The sequence below is a fragment of the Pristiophorus japonicus genome, chromosome 19 (genome assembly GCF_044704955.1).
Source record: "Pristiophorus japonicus isolate sPriJap1 chromosome 19, sPriJap1.hap1, whole genome shotgun sequence".
Taxonomy (NCBI): domain Eukaryota; kingdom Metazoa; phylum Chordata; class Chondrichthyes; family Pristiophoridae; genus Pristiophorus; species Pristiophorus japonicus.
The window spans coordinates 85,863,773-85,880,527 of NC_091995.1; the positions used below are offsets into that span (position 1 = coordinate 85,863,773).

The 16,755-nt window shown below is 46.8% G+C and overlaps 1 protein-coding gene across 1 annotated transcript in view; it reads right to left on the reverse strand.

Annotated features, from left to right (window-relative positions):
- LOC139230005 (ras-related C3 botulinum toxin substrate 1-like) overlaps positions 1-16,546 on the reverse strand; it is a 72,021-nt gene extending 55,475 nt beyond the window's left edge. The window contains exon 1 of the mRNA XM_070861720.1: positions 16,369-16,546. Coding sequence (XP_070717821.1) covers positions 16,369-16,403 — 35 coding nt within the window. The 5' untranslated portion in view covers positions 16,404-16,546. The remainder of the gene's footprint in view (positions 1-16,368) is intronic.
- Between the last annotated feature and the right edge of the window lie 209 nt (positions 16,547-16,755).

The following is a 16,755-nucleotide window of genomic DNA, read 5'->3' on the forward strand; positions in this document are numbered from 1 at the left end:
ATTATCACATTGCTGTTTGTGGGAGCTTGCTGTGCGCACATTGGCTGCCGCATTTCCTACATTACACGCCAAAAGCTTAGACGTCCGGTGGTCGTGAATGGCGCTATATAAATGCAAGTCTTCTTTCTTGGGGGGGGGGGAGGGGGGAGGGGGGAGGGAGACCAAAACTGGGGGCCATGAATACAAGATAGTCATTAATAAATGCAATAAGGATCTCATGAGAAACTTCTTCACCCAGAGAATGGACCTCACTACCACAGGGAGTGGTTGAGGCGAATAGATTCGAGACATTTAAGGGGAAGCTGGATAAGTACATGAGGGAGAAAGGAGTAGAAGGGTATGATGATAGGGCGAGATGAGATAGGGTGGGAGGAGGCTCGTGTGGAGCATAAACACCGGCATGGACTTGTTGGGCCAAATGGCGTTTCTGTGCTGTGAATACTGTGGCAACAAGAGCAGGTCAGAGGCTGGGTATTCTGCGGTGAGTGTCTCACCTCCTGACTCCCCAAAGCCTTTCCACCATCTACAAGGCACAAGTCAGGAGTGTGATGGAATACTCTCCACTTGCCTGGATGAGCGCAGCTCCAACAACACTCGGGAAGCTCGCCACCATCCAGGACAAAGCAGCCCGCTTGATCGGCACCCCATCCACCACCTTCACCATTCACTCCCTCCATCACCGGCGCCCCCTGGCTGCAGTGTGCACCATCTACAAGATGCAACACAGCAACTCGCCAAGGCTTCTTCGGCAGCACCTCCCAAACCCGCGATGTCTACCACCTCATCATCATAGGCGGTCCCTCGAAAGAGGCTAACTTGCTTCAACACCAAAAGGGATGTTTCAATGGAGGAACCGATATTCCAAACCTGAACTCCAGGGGGTGGAAGATGCCTGTGCGTGGATTTTTTTTTTTTTGTAACGTGTGGTGACCGTTGCACATCAGCCACCACTCTAGCACCTAGAAGGACAAGGGCAGCAGGCGCATGGGAACACCACCACCTCCACGTTCCCCTCCGAGTCATACCCCACCCTGACTTGGAAATATATCGGCCGTTCCTTCATGGTGGCTGCGTCAAAATCCTGGATCTCCCTCCCTCACAGCACTGCGGGAGCACCTTCACCACACGGACTGCAGCGGTTCAAGGCGGCGGCTCACCACCACCTTCTCAAGGGGCAATTAGGGATGGGCAATAAAAACCAAGAAAAAAAAAATTATTTGCAATATGCAAGGTCCTCGGACTCCGCTTAGCCACCATCTTAAAACACTGGAAATGCAATTATCATTACTGCCGCAAATACAGTGCTAAGCCCCAAATCAACAATCAAGGTATGTGTTCGCAGGATTACAGGTTTTGTGTTTCCGCCGCTCATAATTCACATAATCCCAAACCGATCAGCGAACAGCTTTCGGCTCAGACAAGCCTCGACCCAGCAGTCCACACGCCACATAACCACACACAACTGATCCCAGGCCAACAAGAACAAGCACAGTTGGATTTGGAAAAGAATATTTGAACAGCGAGCCAGAGGGTTTTGCAAAGGGATTTAGTCTGCTGTCGGCTGCCGACCCCAACAGCTGTAATCCCGACTGCCGCTCACATCTGGAAAGCATGAACCAACGGCAGCCTACACAGAATGGGCTTTACACAGGCATCACTTATTGATTTAGCTATCGCAGTAGTGGCACACACAGGCCCAAGTCGAGATAGACCCCCCCCCCCTCGCCTTTCAAACAAACAAGGAGAGTATTTATATTAAGCACGCGTTAGATAGAAAGACTGTGCATTTCTATAGCACCTTTCACGACCTCAGGGCGTCTCAAAGCACTTTACAGCCAATGAAGTATATTTGGAGTGTAGTCACTGATGCAATGTGGGAAACGAGGCAGCCAATTTGCGCATAGCAAGCTCCCACAAACAGCAACATGATAATGACCAGATAATGTTTTTGTTATGTCGATGGAGGGATAAATATTGGCCCAGGACACCGGGAGGATTACTCTGCTCTTGTTCGAAATACTGCCCATGGGACCTTTTACACCCACCTGACACAGCAGACGGGGCCTCAATTTAACGTCTCATCCGAAAGACGGCACCTCTGACAGTGCGGCACTCCCTCAGCACTGCCCTGAAGAACTGTTTTTTTTAAAACAAAAGAAGTGATGTTGGTTGAGGGATAAATTTTGGACAGGGCAGTTAATGAGTCCGTCTAATCTGTCCCCAAAATGTATTTTAATCTGAACCCCACCTGACCTTCCCCACTAATGTTTCCATTTGCTCACAATAGCCATCCAGAGCAATTTATAGCCAAACACACAACATTTTTACTGTCTTGTGGCCCAGTGGGAATGGAGTGAATTGCTATTTTTCTTTTACACCCAGGGGACGTGACTATATATCCCGTCCGGCTTGGAACGCAGGTGACTGAAAGGTCACAGTCTTCATCCAATCACTCCCCGTCCTCCCCTCCCCTCCCTAGAGTCAGATAAGAACATGGCATCCCAAACTCCTCATTCCATGCAGGCCACGGATTGCAAAATCTGATGGACAAGATTAAACAAGCATTTCTGGGCCCCAAGATACCGGGGTGGGGATAAATTCCAGATTTCTTGGGAACTTCTTTGTAAACAAAATAAATCGGTGTGCTTTACAAAATTTATTTTCATACAACCCAACACATTCAGCATCACCCGTGGCTCAGTGGGTAGCCCCCTCACCTCAGAAGGTTGTGGGTTCAAGCCCCAGTCCAGGGACTTGAGCACAAAATCGAGGCTGACACTCCCAATGCAGTGCTGAGGGAGCGTCGCACTGTCAGAGGTGCCGTCTTTCAGATGAGACGTAAACCGAGGCCCTGTCTGCTCTCTCAAGGTGGACGTAAAAGATCCCATGGCCACTATTTCAAAGGGAAGGGGGGGGGGGCTATCCCCGGTGTCCAGGAGCCAATATTTATCCCTCAATAACAAAAAAACAGATCATCTGGTCATGATCACATCGCTGTTTCCCACATTACAACAGTGACTACATTCCAAAAAGTACTTCATTGGCTGTAAAGAGCTTTGAGATATGTCCGGTGGTGGTGAAAGGTGCTATATAAATGCAAGTCTACACAAAATGCCACTTAAATAATTATCGGCTTCAAGTGTCTGAAGATATTTCAGGTGAGACACACAAGAGCAACCCTTGGACAATGTCAGTGCCCATGGAACCCATGTGGCTGTCCTTTATGTGTAAGCCTCGACAGTGAGGTTTTAGGCTTGTTGACCACAGAGAGGGTCACATCGCAGCTCGGCCCAATCCTGCATTCAGGATTGAACGTTTTGGAGTCTCAGGAAATCAAGGGATGAGAGGATCGGTCAGAAAAGTGGAGTTGAGGTTGAAGATTAGCCATGATCTTATTGAGTGGTGGAGCAGCCTCGAGGAGGGGCCATATGGCCTACTCCAGCTGCTATTTATGTTCTTATGAATGGGAACTCTAGTTGACTTGACTGAAGCTCATGGTACACTATCCACACCCCAGATATGCCCCAGCCAAGATCAGCTAGCGTAGAAGGGATTAGGGATCGAACCCAGGTCCTCCTGGCCTGTTCGACTCAATAAAACATTATGCATTACATTTACCACCTGAGCCACGAGAGAACCTTGTAAAAATTCTGTAGCTGGTGGGAAAAATTGAGGGGCTAGGACACTGGTGTGCCTGCAGGAGTGGTGGCAGCAGATTCAATCGCATCTTTCACAAGGGAAGTGGATTAAATCCTTGAAAAGGAACAATTTTCAGGGCGACGGGGAAAAGATGGTTGCTAATTGGAGAGCTCTTGCAAAGAGCTGGCATAGGCACAATGGGCCAAACGGTCTCCTGCTGTGCTCGAACATTCTATGACATGGATGTAATGGAAAAGCAATACGTTGGGGTATTCTGGAAGGTGGCGATCAAATTCCTCCAAGTCTACCTTGTGGGGAAAAACTCCTCCCGACCCCAAGTCACACAATGAACTGCACGCATTATACGCGAGAGCATGAGGCCCAATACTTAAGTGTTAAGTGCAACGTTGCCACAAACATCCCCAGCCCCGAGTAACAGCCGGTATTAAAACCTGCCAACTCTTTCTTTTTAAAAGAACTTGCTGATTTTTATATTCCATTAATCCGCGCAGAAGCAGATGCGTCATGAGAAACAAATATTAACATTCCGACGAGTTCAAATCGGAATTATTTTTCTTTTTTAAAAAAAGAGAGAGTGCAGTTATGGGGAGCGCGCACGATGTGGCAGCTGATGTGAATGACGGTTATTGGCAGGAAATATAAATGTTCAATCCCCATCCTTTACGAGATAGATCACCATCTACACAAACCTCTTCTCCCACCCCATCAAAATGGTTTTAGCAGTGCACGCACGTTTGAGGATATTACCATTGCCGTCGTTTGTTCAATGTAACGATTGCTTTTAAATCGGGTTCAACCCCAAACATTACAGCAAGAATGTGTGAGCGAGTAAAACTGCATTCGTTTTTTGAAAACCCCCAGCAGATAAGCAGCAGCCTGCCAGGAAACGAACACTTCCGTGCAGAGCGCGATGCTGGGCCGCTTGCTGCCCAATGTGGTGAGCTCTCGTATTGCGGGGTGAAAGAAAAAAAAAAAATTGAAAACTTGCATTAATAGAGCTTTCAAACCCTCAGGACATCTCAAAGGCGTTTACAGCCAATGGAGTACTTCTTTTTTTGCAGTGCAGTCACCATTGTGATGTGGGAAACGCGGCAGCCAATATACGCACAGCAAGCTCCCCCAAACAGCAATATGATAAAGACCCAGATAAGGTTTTTTTTTTAAATTAGTGACGTTGATTGAGGGCTAAATATTGACCAGGACACCGGGGATAACTCTCCTGCTCTTCTTTGAAATAGTGGCTGTGGGATCTTTTATTTCCAGCCGAGGGGGGGGGGGAAGATACGGCCTTCGCCGAAAGATGGTACCTCCGACAGTGCAGCGCTCTCGCGTTACTGCACTGGGAGTTTCAAATTGGATTTTTGTGCTCAAGTCCCTGGAGTGGGGCTTGAACCCACAACCTTCTGACTCAGAGGCGAGAGTGCTGCCCACTGGGCCACAGCTGACACCTACAAACTGAACGTGGAGGATTCAATTTGTATGAGCACACTTGCCATTTTGGAGCTGAAATGTGAGCTAAAGCCAGGCTGTAATGTGGCAAAAAAAATTGCAACTATTTCATTTAATATAATCTTGAAACATGACTTTCTTCGCCTCTTGGCAAGGTGCTGGCTCCCTGTTCCACAGGTAGCCGTCGCCATTCGGGACCTCACCCAACAGTTCATTCCTCACACAGGCCTAAACAGGGCAAACCCAAACACTCCTTCCAGGTACAACAGCAATTTACTTGTACTTCTTGCAATTTAGCTCACTATTCGCTGCTCACGATGTGGTCTCCTCTACACTGGGGAGACCAAACGTAGATTGGGTGACCGCTTTGCGGAACACCTCCGTTCAGTCCGTAAGTGTGACCCCGAGCTTCTGGTCGCCTGTCACTTTAATTCCCCGCTCCACTCCCACTCTGACCTCTCCGTCCTCGGCCTCCGACACTGTTCCAATGAAGCTCAACGCAAGCTCGAGGAACAGCACCTCATCTTTCAATTAGGCACTTTACAGCCTTCTGGGATTAACATCGAGTTCAACAATTTCAGACTGTAACCTCTGCCCTTATTTTCTCTCTCTCTCTCTCTGATGGTACCTGTTGACGATTCTGCCATTCCCATTTACACCCTATCTAGACCCATTACCGTCACCTTTCGCCTCGCACCCCTTTTGTCTCAATCTCTCCTACCTTCCATCCTATCTCAGACCTTCCCTTTTGTTCTTTCCTCCTCTCCCCCCTTCCCTGACCCGACACTTGCTTAAAAACCTGCTCCACCTTTCCAGTTCTGACGAAGGGTCACAGACCCGAAGCGTTAACTCTGTTTCTCTCTCCACGGATGATGCCTGACCTGCTGAGTGTTTCCAGCGTTTTCGTTTTTTTATTTCAGATTTCCAGCAGCTGCAGTATTTTGCTTTTGTATTAATGTTGGCAAACTATTTGGTCATAGGGAGTATTACAGCTGAAGCTGATCATCTCCTCAACTGACATCCTCATTCAGCTCACTCGTCAATTGGGATTCACCCCATCGAGATCGGGAGCAAGAACTTCGGTTGATACAGGGCCCGATGAAGGAAGAGAACAGCCCCCATTGTATTTCCCCCCCCACTGAAATTAGTCAACTTCACACATCCTGGGGATCCAACAGAGAACCTTCCTGCTCCATCAGTTCCACATCATCACCCGGGGGTCAGTGTCTCAGGATAAGGGGTCGGCCATTTAGGACTGAGATGAGGAGGAATTTCTTCACTCAGAGGGTGGTGAATCTTTGGAATTCTCTGCCCCAGAGGGCTGTGGAGGCTGGGTCATTGATTATATTCAAGACAGAGATCGATAGATTTTTGGTTATTAAGGGAATCAAGGGATCAGGTGGAAAAGTGGAGTTGAGGTCGATGATCAGCCAGGATCTTATTGAATAGCAGAGCAGGCTCGAGGGGCCGAATGGCCGACTCCTGCTCCCAATTCTTATGTTGCCATTGAAGGAACGAAGACAAACAGCTTATATTATATAGCGCCTTTAACGTAGTAAAACATCCCAAGGCGCTTCTCACAGGGGACAAAATACTAAATTTGACACGAGCCAGATAAGAAGAAATGACGGCAGATGAGCTAGGTTTTAAAGAGCGCCTTGAAGCAGGAAAGAGAGACTGAGAGGTTTAGGGAGGGAGTTCCAGAGCTTGGGGCCCAGGTAACAGAAGGCACGGCCACCGATGGTGGAGCAGTTATAATCAGGGTTGCTCAAGAGGGCAGAATTTAGGAGATGAGGAGAAATGTCTTCACTCAGAGGGTGGTGAATCTTTGGAATTCTTTACCCCAGAGGGTTGTGGAGGCTGGGTCATTGAGTATATTCAAGATGGAGATTGATAGATTTTTAAATATTGAGGGAAGGAATCAAGGAACATGGGGACAGTGCAGGAAAATGGAGTTGAGGTAGAAGTTCAGCCATGATTCTTGTTGAATGGCAGAGCAGGGACCAAATGGCCTACTCCTGCTCCTAATTCTTATGTTCACATTGAGCCATTGAAGCAAGATATACGACACTTTTAAAACACATTTTCTACTAACCTATTAAAACCCCAGAGAATATTGGAAGACATGACAGAGACACATCAACAGGTCTCTCTCACTCCTCCGCCCACCACCATTCCCCAGAGAAAGGATCAATTCCTGTAACCACTTCCAGTTTAGTAGATTGGAGAACTGAAAGCATCAGATTCTCAGTTACTTTTTATTCCCATCCTGCAAGGGGAAGATAAATACATTTTTCAACAGCATAAACCTATATTTAGATGTGAGGAGACCAGGTTCTAGACACTGCTCGTCTGGACATTTCACAATCTTGTTTTTGGCATTGAATAAAACGCCTCAACTTGTCCAGCATTTCAGAGGAAAAATTGTATGTGAGTCAACAAGATACTTGGCACGCGTAAAACCAGTTCTGTTTAACCAGTAACTGGCAAGGTACGACAGTAATGGTGGATTAAAGCAATTTCCGAATACATCAAATATGATCAATCTTGCAGAGGAGATTGGCCAGGTGACCCACATACATCCTTCTAAACGTACTTGTATTTATATAGCACCTTTAAAACGTCCCAAAAGTGCTTCACAGGAGTGTTACAAGACAAAAATAAACTTGACTCCGAGCCCAGACAAGAAGTTACAGCAAATGATCAAAAGCTTGGTCACAGAGGTAGGTTTTAAGGAGCGTCTTGAAGGAGGAGAGAGAGGTAGAGAGGCGGAGAGGTTTAGGCAGGGAGTTCCAGAGCTTGGGGCCCAGGCAGCTGAAGGCACCGCCACCAATGGTTGAGCGATTATAAAGCGGGGATGCTCAAGAGGGTGGATTTTGAGGAGCGCAGATATCTCCGCGGGGGATTGGGGGGGGGGGGGCGAGGAAACACGAGATTTGTGGGGCTGGAGGAGGTTACAGAGCTAGGAAGGGATGAGGCTATGGAGGGATTTGTACACAAGGATGAGAATTCATAAATCGAGGCGTTGCTTTACCGGAAGCCAATGTAGGTCGGCGAGCACAGGGTTGATGGGTGAGCACGACTTGGTGCGATTTAGGACACGGACAGCCGACTTTGAATCACCTCTTACATAGGGTAGATTTTTGGGAGGCCAGCCAAGAGTGCGTTGGAATAGTCAAGTCTAGGAGGTGACAAAGGCATGGATGAGGGCTTAACCGGTTAACCAGCCACCTTACTGATCACTCTCTTGGACGGAAGCACTCAACACAGCTAAATTACAAGTCTGCGGAGCATTTACTATCGCTTGTCATCCTGGGGATAAGGGCCTAAAGTCGTCAGCAATGGAATGGGCAGCGAGTTTAACCCATGAGTGTATTGCTAGAGATCGGGGAGGCCCCAGATTATGATCCGAGACTACTGATCTCAGCAGGGACACCACAATTGGCTTCGGGACCCCTGAGCGAGGGGAGAGGGGGTAAAAACTAACTAGCCACGGTCCCGCTCCTGATAGTTAGCAAAAACTTGCATTTAGATGGCGCCTTCAACATCGCAAAATGCCCCAACTCCCAGGGTGTTTCCGCAGAAGCAATTATCAAACAAAATTTGAAACCGAGCCACAGAAGGTGATATTAGGACACCAGTGAGTGGTTAGAATGCATGCTAGGACCTCAGTGGAGTATAATAGCTTATGTCTGTAGTGCATGCACCTGTGAGCATGCTCACAGGTTTGTGATTGTGGTGCTGTGGTAAGCAAGGTTGCCTTCCAAGCTGTTGACCTGGGTTCGATTCCCAGCCATCACATCTCTTACTTTCTACTCGAGGATAAAATGATCCTATGACTCGGGCTGTAAGCAGTTCTTACAGTAGCATCTCAAGCCTTAATAAAATAGTTGAAAAGCTGTTGAGTTGGGAGTGGCTTAGACAGTCACGTGATGTTCACAAGACTCAATAAAACCCCAGCCAGTTGGGTTCGGGGGATCCACGATGAGGCAGGTGGATGAACTGGTAATGTGTAGTGTGATTGTTAAACCTTTCACTAATAAACCAACTAGTTCTTAATAGCAATGTGTTGCTTTGAATTCTTAAGCAAAGAACCCATGAAGCAAATACATTACAGTGTCTCAAACAGTTAAATTGCTAGCCAAATGTTACTGTCAATGCTCACATGAATAATGGCCACTCGGACAAGGTATCGGCCTGCGGAACAGTAATCCAGTTATCACCGTCAGAAGGGAGGAAACCGATTTGAAATAAAGTCTTCAGCGAGCGGTATCGGTGGCCAATTCACAATGTCAGAGCTCCCCTCAACAAATGCACACCAGAGATAGCCGATTGGATGCTCGGTCATCTCCATGCTTGCTGGTGCACGAAGATTGCCGTATTTTCCATTGCAAGCAGTTCCCGCCCTTCCCAAACACAATTAGTCCCCTTAACCATTGAGATGGTCCACTGCATGTAGAGGTGCCACATCATAGAATCATAGAAATTTACAGCACGGAAGGAGGCCATTTCGGCCCTTCGTGTCCACACCGGCCGACAAAGTGCTATCCAGCCTAATCCCACTTTCCAGCTCTTGGTCCGTAGCCCTGTAGGTTACGGCATTTCAAGAGCACATCCAAGTACTTTTTAAATGTGGGGAGGGTTTTTGCCTCTACCACCCTTTCAGGCAGTGAGTTCCAGACCCCCACCACCCTCTGGGTGAAAAAAGTTCTCAACTCTCCTCTAATCCTTCTACCAATTACCTTAAATCTACACTCTCTGGTTGTTGACCCCTCTGCTAAGGGAAATCGGTCCTTCCTATGCACTCTATCTGGGCCCCTCATAATTTTATACACCTCTCAATTAAATCCCCTCAGCCTTTTCTGCTGTAAAGAAAACAACCCCAGCCTATCCAATCTTTCCTCAAAGCTAAAATTCTCCAGTCCAGACAACATCCTCGTAAATCTCCTCTGTACCCTCTCTAGTGCGATCACATTTTCCCGGTAATGTGGTGACCAGAACAGTAAGCAGAACTGGATTAGTAGAGCAGAGGTCCAGATTAATGATCCGGAGACACGAGTTCACATCCCATTGTGGCAGCTGGGGAATTTAAATTCAGTTAATGACACAGGAGGCCATTCGGCCCATCGTGTTCGTGCCAGTTGAAAAAGAGCTACCCAGCCTAATCCCATCTTCCAGCACTCGGTCCGTAGCCCTGTAGGTTACGGCACTTCAAATGCAAATCCAGGTACTTTTTAAATGTGGCGAGGGTTTCTGCCTCTACCACTCTTTCAGGCAGTGAGTTCCAGACCCCCACCGCCCTCTGGGTGGTGAAGAAAGTTCTCAACTCCCCTCTAAACCTCCAACCAATTACTTTGAATCTAACCTCCCTGGCTGTTGACCACTCTGTGAAGGGAAATAGGTCCTTCCTATCCACTCTATCTAGGCCCCTCAATTTTATACACCTCACAATTAAATGTCCCCTCAACCTCCTCTGTTCCAAAGAAAACAACCCCAGCCTATCCAATCTTTACACATAGCTAAAATACCACCTTGGTTTTTACTGCTGCTTGGTTGACGATGGCTGCTTCTTTGATTAAAACAGTCATGAATGTTGCATGTCCTCTCAAGATATTGGACCGTGGTGCAAGAGCTCACAGGATATTGGTTTATTGCAGGTGGTGAATTACTGAGGAAGTTAAACCTCTGCCATTTAAAGCATGTTCTGAAAATCTGGGGTTGTTTAGTCAGACTTTAAGTTGGCTGCTGTGCAAGGCACAAAAAAGGGATTTTCTCAGGGACCAGCACCTTCACCATCACCTCTGCAGTTTCCAACAGTGGCCTTCTGCTCATCGACATGCTGCCCCTTGGCGACGTCAGCCACAGATTATAAAGTCAGCTTCCACATGTACGCTGGTGACACCCGGCTCCAACACCCCACCATCTCACCAGAAACCCGTCAGACCGCTTGCCCAACACGCGGTTGTGGGTGAGTCTCAACGCCTTTTGGCTCAGCATCGGGATGATTGGAGCCATGGTCCCTCACCGCAAACACCTTTACACCTGCCACCGACTCCGTCCTCTTCCCCCAGTCACCGTCGCGGGCTTAACCAGACGGTGCACAGCCTCAGCGTCCTGATACGCAAGAAATAGGAGCAGGAGTAGGCTATTTGGCCCCTCAAGCCTGCTCCGTCATTCAATACGATCATGGCTGATCTGATCCTGGCCTCAACTCCACTTCCCTGCCCGCTCCCCATAACCCTTAACTCCCTTATCATTCAAAAATCTGTCTATCTCCACTTTAAATATATTCAATGACCCAGTCTCCACAGCTCTCTGGTGTAGAGAATTCCACAGATTTACAACCCTCAGGAGAAATTCCTCCTTATCTCAGTTCTAAACGGGCGACCCTTATTCTGAGACTATGTTCCCTAGTTCTAGATTCTACCCCCCCCCCCTCCCCCCTCCAGCAAGTGTAAACATCCTCTCTGCATCTACCCTGTCAAGCCCCCTCAGTATCTTATATATATTTCAATAAGATCACCTCATTCTTCTAAATTCCAATGAGCAAAGGCCCAACCTTTCTTCATAAGTCAACTCCTTCGTCTCCGGAATCAACCTAGTGAACCTTCACTGAACTGCCTCCAATGCAAGTATATCCCTCGTTAAATACGGACACCAAAGTTGTACGCAGCACTCTAGATGTGGTCTCACCAATCCCTGTATAGTTGTAGCAGGACTTCCCTGCTTTTATACTCATCCCCCTGTTCGACCCATATTCTCTCCATCACGATGACCACCTAATCTCACCCTCGAACATCGCCTTGCCTGACATTCTTGCACATACTTGTCACCTTCACACTCCATTAACCCAACGCGCATCCTATTGAAAAAGTACTTGGATGTGCACTTAAAGTGCCGTAACCCACAGGGCTACGGACCAAGAGGAATTAGGCCGGGTGGCTCTTTTTTGGCTGTCACAGACACGATGGGCCGAATGGCCTCCTTCTGTGCCGTAAATTTCTATTGCTACGACTCGAGTATTTAAAAAAAGAAAATTGCTGTCAGGATCACGGGCAGTAATCTAATTTCAGGACTCGGGTGACGATTAAACCATTTTCATAGTTGGATGTCATGTGCCATCCTCCACCATGCCCATAACCTCTAGCTTATCTACAACTCTGCTTCCTGTACCACACCCACACGATGTCCTGCTCACCCATCGCTCGTGTTCTCACTAACCTATATAGGCTCCCAGTCCCCCGATGCTTCATTGTTGTACCCGTGTTTAAATCCCTTCATGGACTCACATCTCCCTTTCTCTGTAATCTCACCCAGTCCCGCAATCTCCCCAGTCCTCGGATAACAGCCTCTCATACACCCTCCCCTCCCTTTGTTATGCTGAAGTCCAACTCTCTAGAACTATTCCCTCCCCACCACAAACCTCTAGGACTCTCCACCCCCTACAAAATATATCCCACACGACCAAGGTTTTGGGGACCAGCATCCATTTTCCTTGTGCCGATGTGAAGCACCTTGAGACATAAAAAGATACCCAATATAAATCCAAGATGCTGCAGTGTATGAAGTCTTCACAACAATGGAGCAAGACATTTTAAGGATCTTAACCTTCTTAAAATTAAGACTAACTAGATTTTTGGAAAAGAGCCAAAAGCAGATTCCAATTTGATCATGCGAGCAGAGTTTCTGGCACGGACAGTCCCTTCAAAGTCAACGATCTGTACCGTGTGTGTGTGAAAGTTTCATGCAATCAATTTTCACCCCATTATTTGCGTTATTCAATAACTATTAGGCACTTGCTGCAGAAATAACAGCAGAGTACATGCTGACATGGGTGCCCCACGGATCGTGATTGGTCATCAAGGCCTTGGGCCTTGCCATGACTCGGCTAATGAGGGGGTCACCACCCTGGGGGTACCATCTCAGATCGCCGCTCATGGACAATGTGAAGCCAACTATTGGTAGGAGAGAATCCAAGAGAAGATAGCGCATCATGCCCCTCATGGGAACAGGAGCTTTCGGAAGCTAATCGTTCGCCCGCCCAATCCCGAAAGCGATAAGGTTCAAAAGGCACCAATAATTGCGGTTAGTTAACCTTTGGCAGTGTCAGCAGTGGGTAGTGCACTCAGCTCCGAGTCAGAAGGTTATGGGTTCAAGTCCAACTCCAGAGACTTGAGCACATAAATCTAGGCTGACACTCCCAGTGCAGTGCTGAGGGAGTGCTGCACTGTTGGAGGTGCCATCTTTTGGACGAGACGTTAAACCGAGGCCCCGTCTGCTCTCTCAGGTGGATGTAAAAGATCACATGGCACTATTTTGAAGAGCAGGGGAGTTATCCCCGGTATCCTGGACCAATATTTATCCCTCAACTAACATTAAAAAAAACAGATTATCTGGTCATTATCACATTGCTGTTTGTGGGAGTTTGCTGTGCCCAAATTGGTTGCTGCGTTTCCCGCATTACAACAGTGACTACACTCCAAAAGTACTTCATTGGCTGTAAAGCACTTTGAGATGTCCGGTGGTCTTGAAAGGCGCTATATAAATCCAAGTCTTTCTTGCAGATCAGTCATGATCTAATTGAATGGCGAAGCAGGCTCGAGGGCCTGAATAGGCCTGCTCCTGTTCCTATTCAGACCCTCAGTTTGTCAAAGAAATTAAGAGGCTTCAAAATGGGGCAAATTCCAGATTCAATGGGTTGCCATTGGGCCAAATCAACATCAGGCCTGCCCAATTACATTTAACAGATGACTGGTCCTCAGTCACACAGTTCATAAACTAAGGCCTTAAACATTGCTCATTAATTGTCCCAATACCTCAACAGACTCACTAAAAATACTTCAGTTGGGGGCTCAGGGCTGTTTTTGGGGAAGGGGGAAGAAGGGGGAAGGAGGGGTAGAGTGTGTGGAGGAGAGAGGAGACAGGTTGTAGATGGTGTGTTTGAAAGCTGATCCAATAAATCGATGCACATTGACTAATTATAGAGAGAACTGGCATTTATATAAGCGCCTTTCATGACCCTAGGACCTCCCAAAGCACTTTACAGCCAATGAAGTACGTTGTTGAAGTGCAGTCACTGTTGTAATGTGGGAAACGCAGCAGGCAATTTGCACACAGTAAGCTCCCACAAACAGCAATGAGGGAACAAAATAGTTTTTTTTTTAAAGTGATGTTGATTGAGGGATAAATATTGGCCCAGGACACCATGGATAACTCCCCTGCTCCTCTTTGAAGTAGCGCCATGGGATCTTTTAAGTCCACCTGAATCACTCGTTCTGAACAATCTCCAGGAATAAGAGATTATTTCTTTTGCTCAGTGTACAGTCGGGCTGCGATGATTGTAATTTCGGATGCGTCAGCCTTTTGAGGTCCCGCCTAAAGAGATTTTAAAGGCCCCTGCAGCTAAAGATTGAGACACGACTGCCACACCTTCCTCGGTCCACCCGCAAATGGCACCGCGGGCTAAACAAAATCTTTCTTTTGAAAAGAAAAAGCAGCACAGATCCAAACGGGCTTGGGCGTAAAGAAACGAGTTCATATTCAGGAAATCGATGAGCAGCAAGACACAAGGTTGGTGGTGTCACAATCCCAGGTACGTCAGTGTGCCAAAACCCCAAACTGGTACCGAACTCTTTCACAAACACCGCACTAACAAATATATGCAAGCTACGGACATTTTACTAACATTTGATTTCAAATTGAATAACCAAAAGGCTTCTGGAAACATTACTGCTTAATAGGTGATGTTCACCTAAAAGCTGTAGCGAGTCATTTAGCTACAGAACATGACAGGAACTACGCATGTTTATTAAAAAAAAGAGAAATACAATACTTCTGTGTCACAAGGCTGTGGGTTCAAGTCCCACTCCAGAGAGCCGAGCACAAAATCTAGGATGACGCACCCAGTGCAGTGCTGAGGGGGTGCCGCATTGTCTTTCGGAGAGACGTTAAACCGAGGCCCCGTCTGCTCTCTCAGGCGAACGTAAAAGATCCCGTGGCCACTATTTCAAAGAAGAGCAGGGGAGTTCTCCCTGGTGTCCTGGGCCAATATTTATTCTCAACTCGACATACATGTTATCTGGTCATTATCACATTGCTGTTTGTGGGAGCTTGCTGTACACAAATTATCTGCCGCGTTTCCCACATTACAAGTGACTACACTCCAAAAGTACATCATTGGCAGTAAAGCACTTTGGGATGTCCTGTGGTCGTGAAAGGCGCTATATAAATGCAAGTATTTTTTTAAATAAGTACACAGTTTTTTATAGTTATAGACCAGAGATGGGAAACACAAGATAATTATAAAATGTAGTAACATTGTAGACATGAAATCAGGCAAGTGGTGGCTGCATGTGGAGCACAAACTCTGGCACAGACCAGTTGGCCGAATAACCTCTTTCTGTGCTGTAAATTCAATGCAAAAGAAAAATTTGCATTTATATAGTGCCTTCCATGACCACCGGACATTTCAAAACACTTTACAGACAATGAAGTACTTTTTGAAGTGCAGGCACTGTTGTAATGAAGGAAACGCAGCAGTCAATTTGCGCACAGCAAGCTCCCACAAACAGCAATGTGATGACCAGACAGGATGGGCCGAATGGCCTCTTTCCGTCATAAATTTCTATTAAAAATTGCGATAATTTATTTTGATGTTGGTTCAGGGATAAATATTGGCTCACATACTAATGTAATTCAATGCAAAGATAACATGGAACTTTTAAAAGTCAGCTAGAATTAAATTATATCCCCACGAGATGTCACAGTCACACTTATAAAAAGTTTAAAAAAAAACTTTGAGAGAACATCACTCTTTGAATTCTACTCAAAGCAACACAAAGCCCAGGTTTTCACATCTGCATTCTGCAATATTAATCTTCATTGAAAACACATGAACCAAAAGCAACAGATGTGGATAATTTAAACACAATGAAGGTTCAGGAAGGGATTGAAGGTCTTTCCAATCTATTGCAAGTTTTTTCATCTTTAAAAAGAACAGGGTAAACTGCATCAAGTGCAACTGTGTTACAGAACGACGAAAAATGTCCCCAAAAATAAAACTGATACAGAAAAAAAAAGTAAATGAAAGAGAGGAAATTCCATTCTCTGCTATTTAACCATTTTCTTAACCTCCAAATCTGCCATGAAAAATTCGAAAGCACAAAGTCGAATTCTTGCAAGAAGGCCATTTCAAACTAAAACTAACGGGAGGAAAAAAGTTTACTTTTAAAGAAAAAGTTTGAAGGTTGCAATACTCACCCATCCCCCACCACCACACACTTGATGGCCTGCATCTTCCAACTTTTAACTCAGGCTTCAAAGTCTCCCTCAACAAGTTAAATTTGCAAAAAAGCAAAACAGAAATAGAAGGGGAGCAGAAGTTAAGAAGCAGTTTGCGGAAAGTTCTCTGCACTCGCTCGCCAGCCACCACCCAAACTCAGCGCTGCAGCTGAAACTAGCATGAATCACTGGCCCTCCCTCCACGCGCTCTCATTGGCCCGCCTCCGCCGCTTTTCCGCACCTGATTGGCCGGGGCGGCTGTTACTCAAGACCAGCAGGTTTGCCCGCCTCGACTGTCCATCACCGCCCCTCCTGGTCCCGCCCCCTCCCAATTTGATTGGTTCGTTTCTGCAAGTGGGCGGGGAG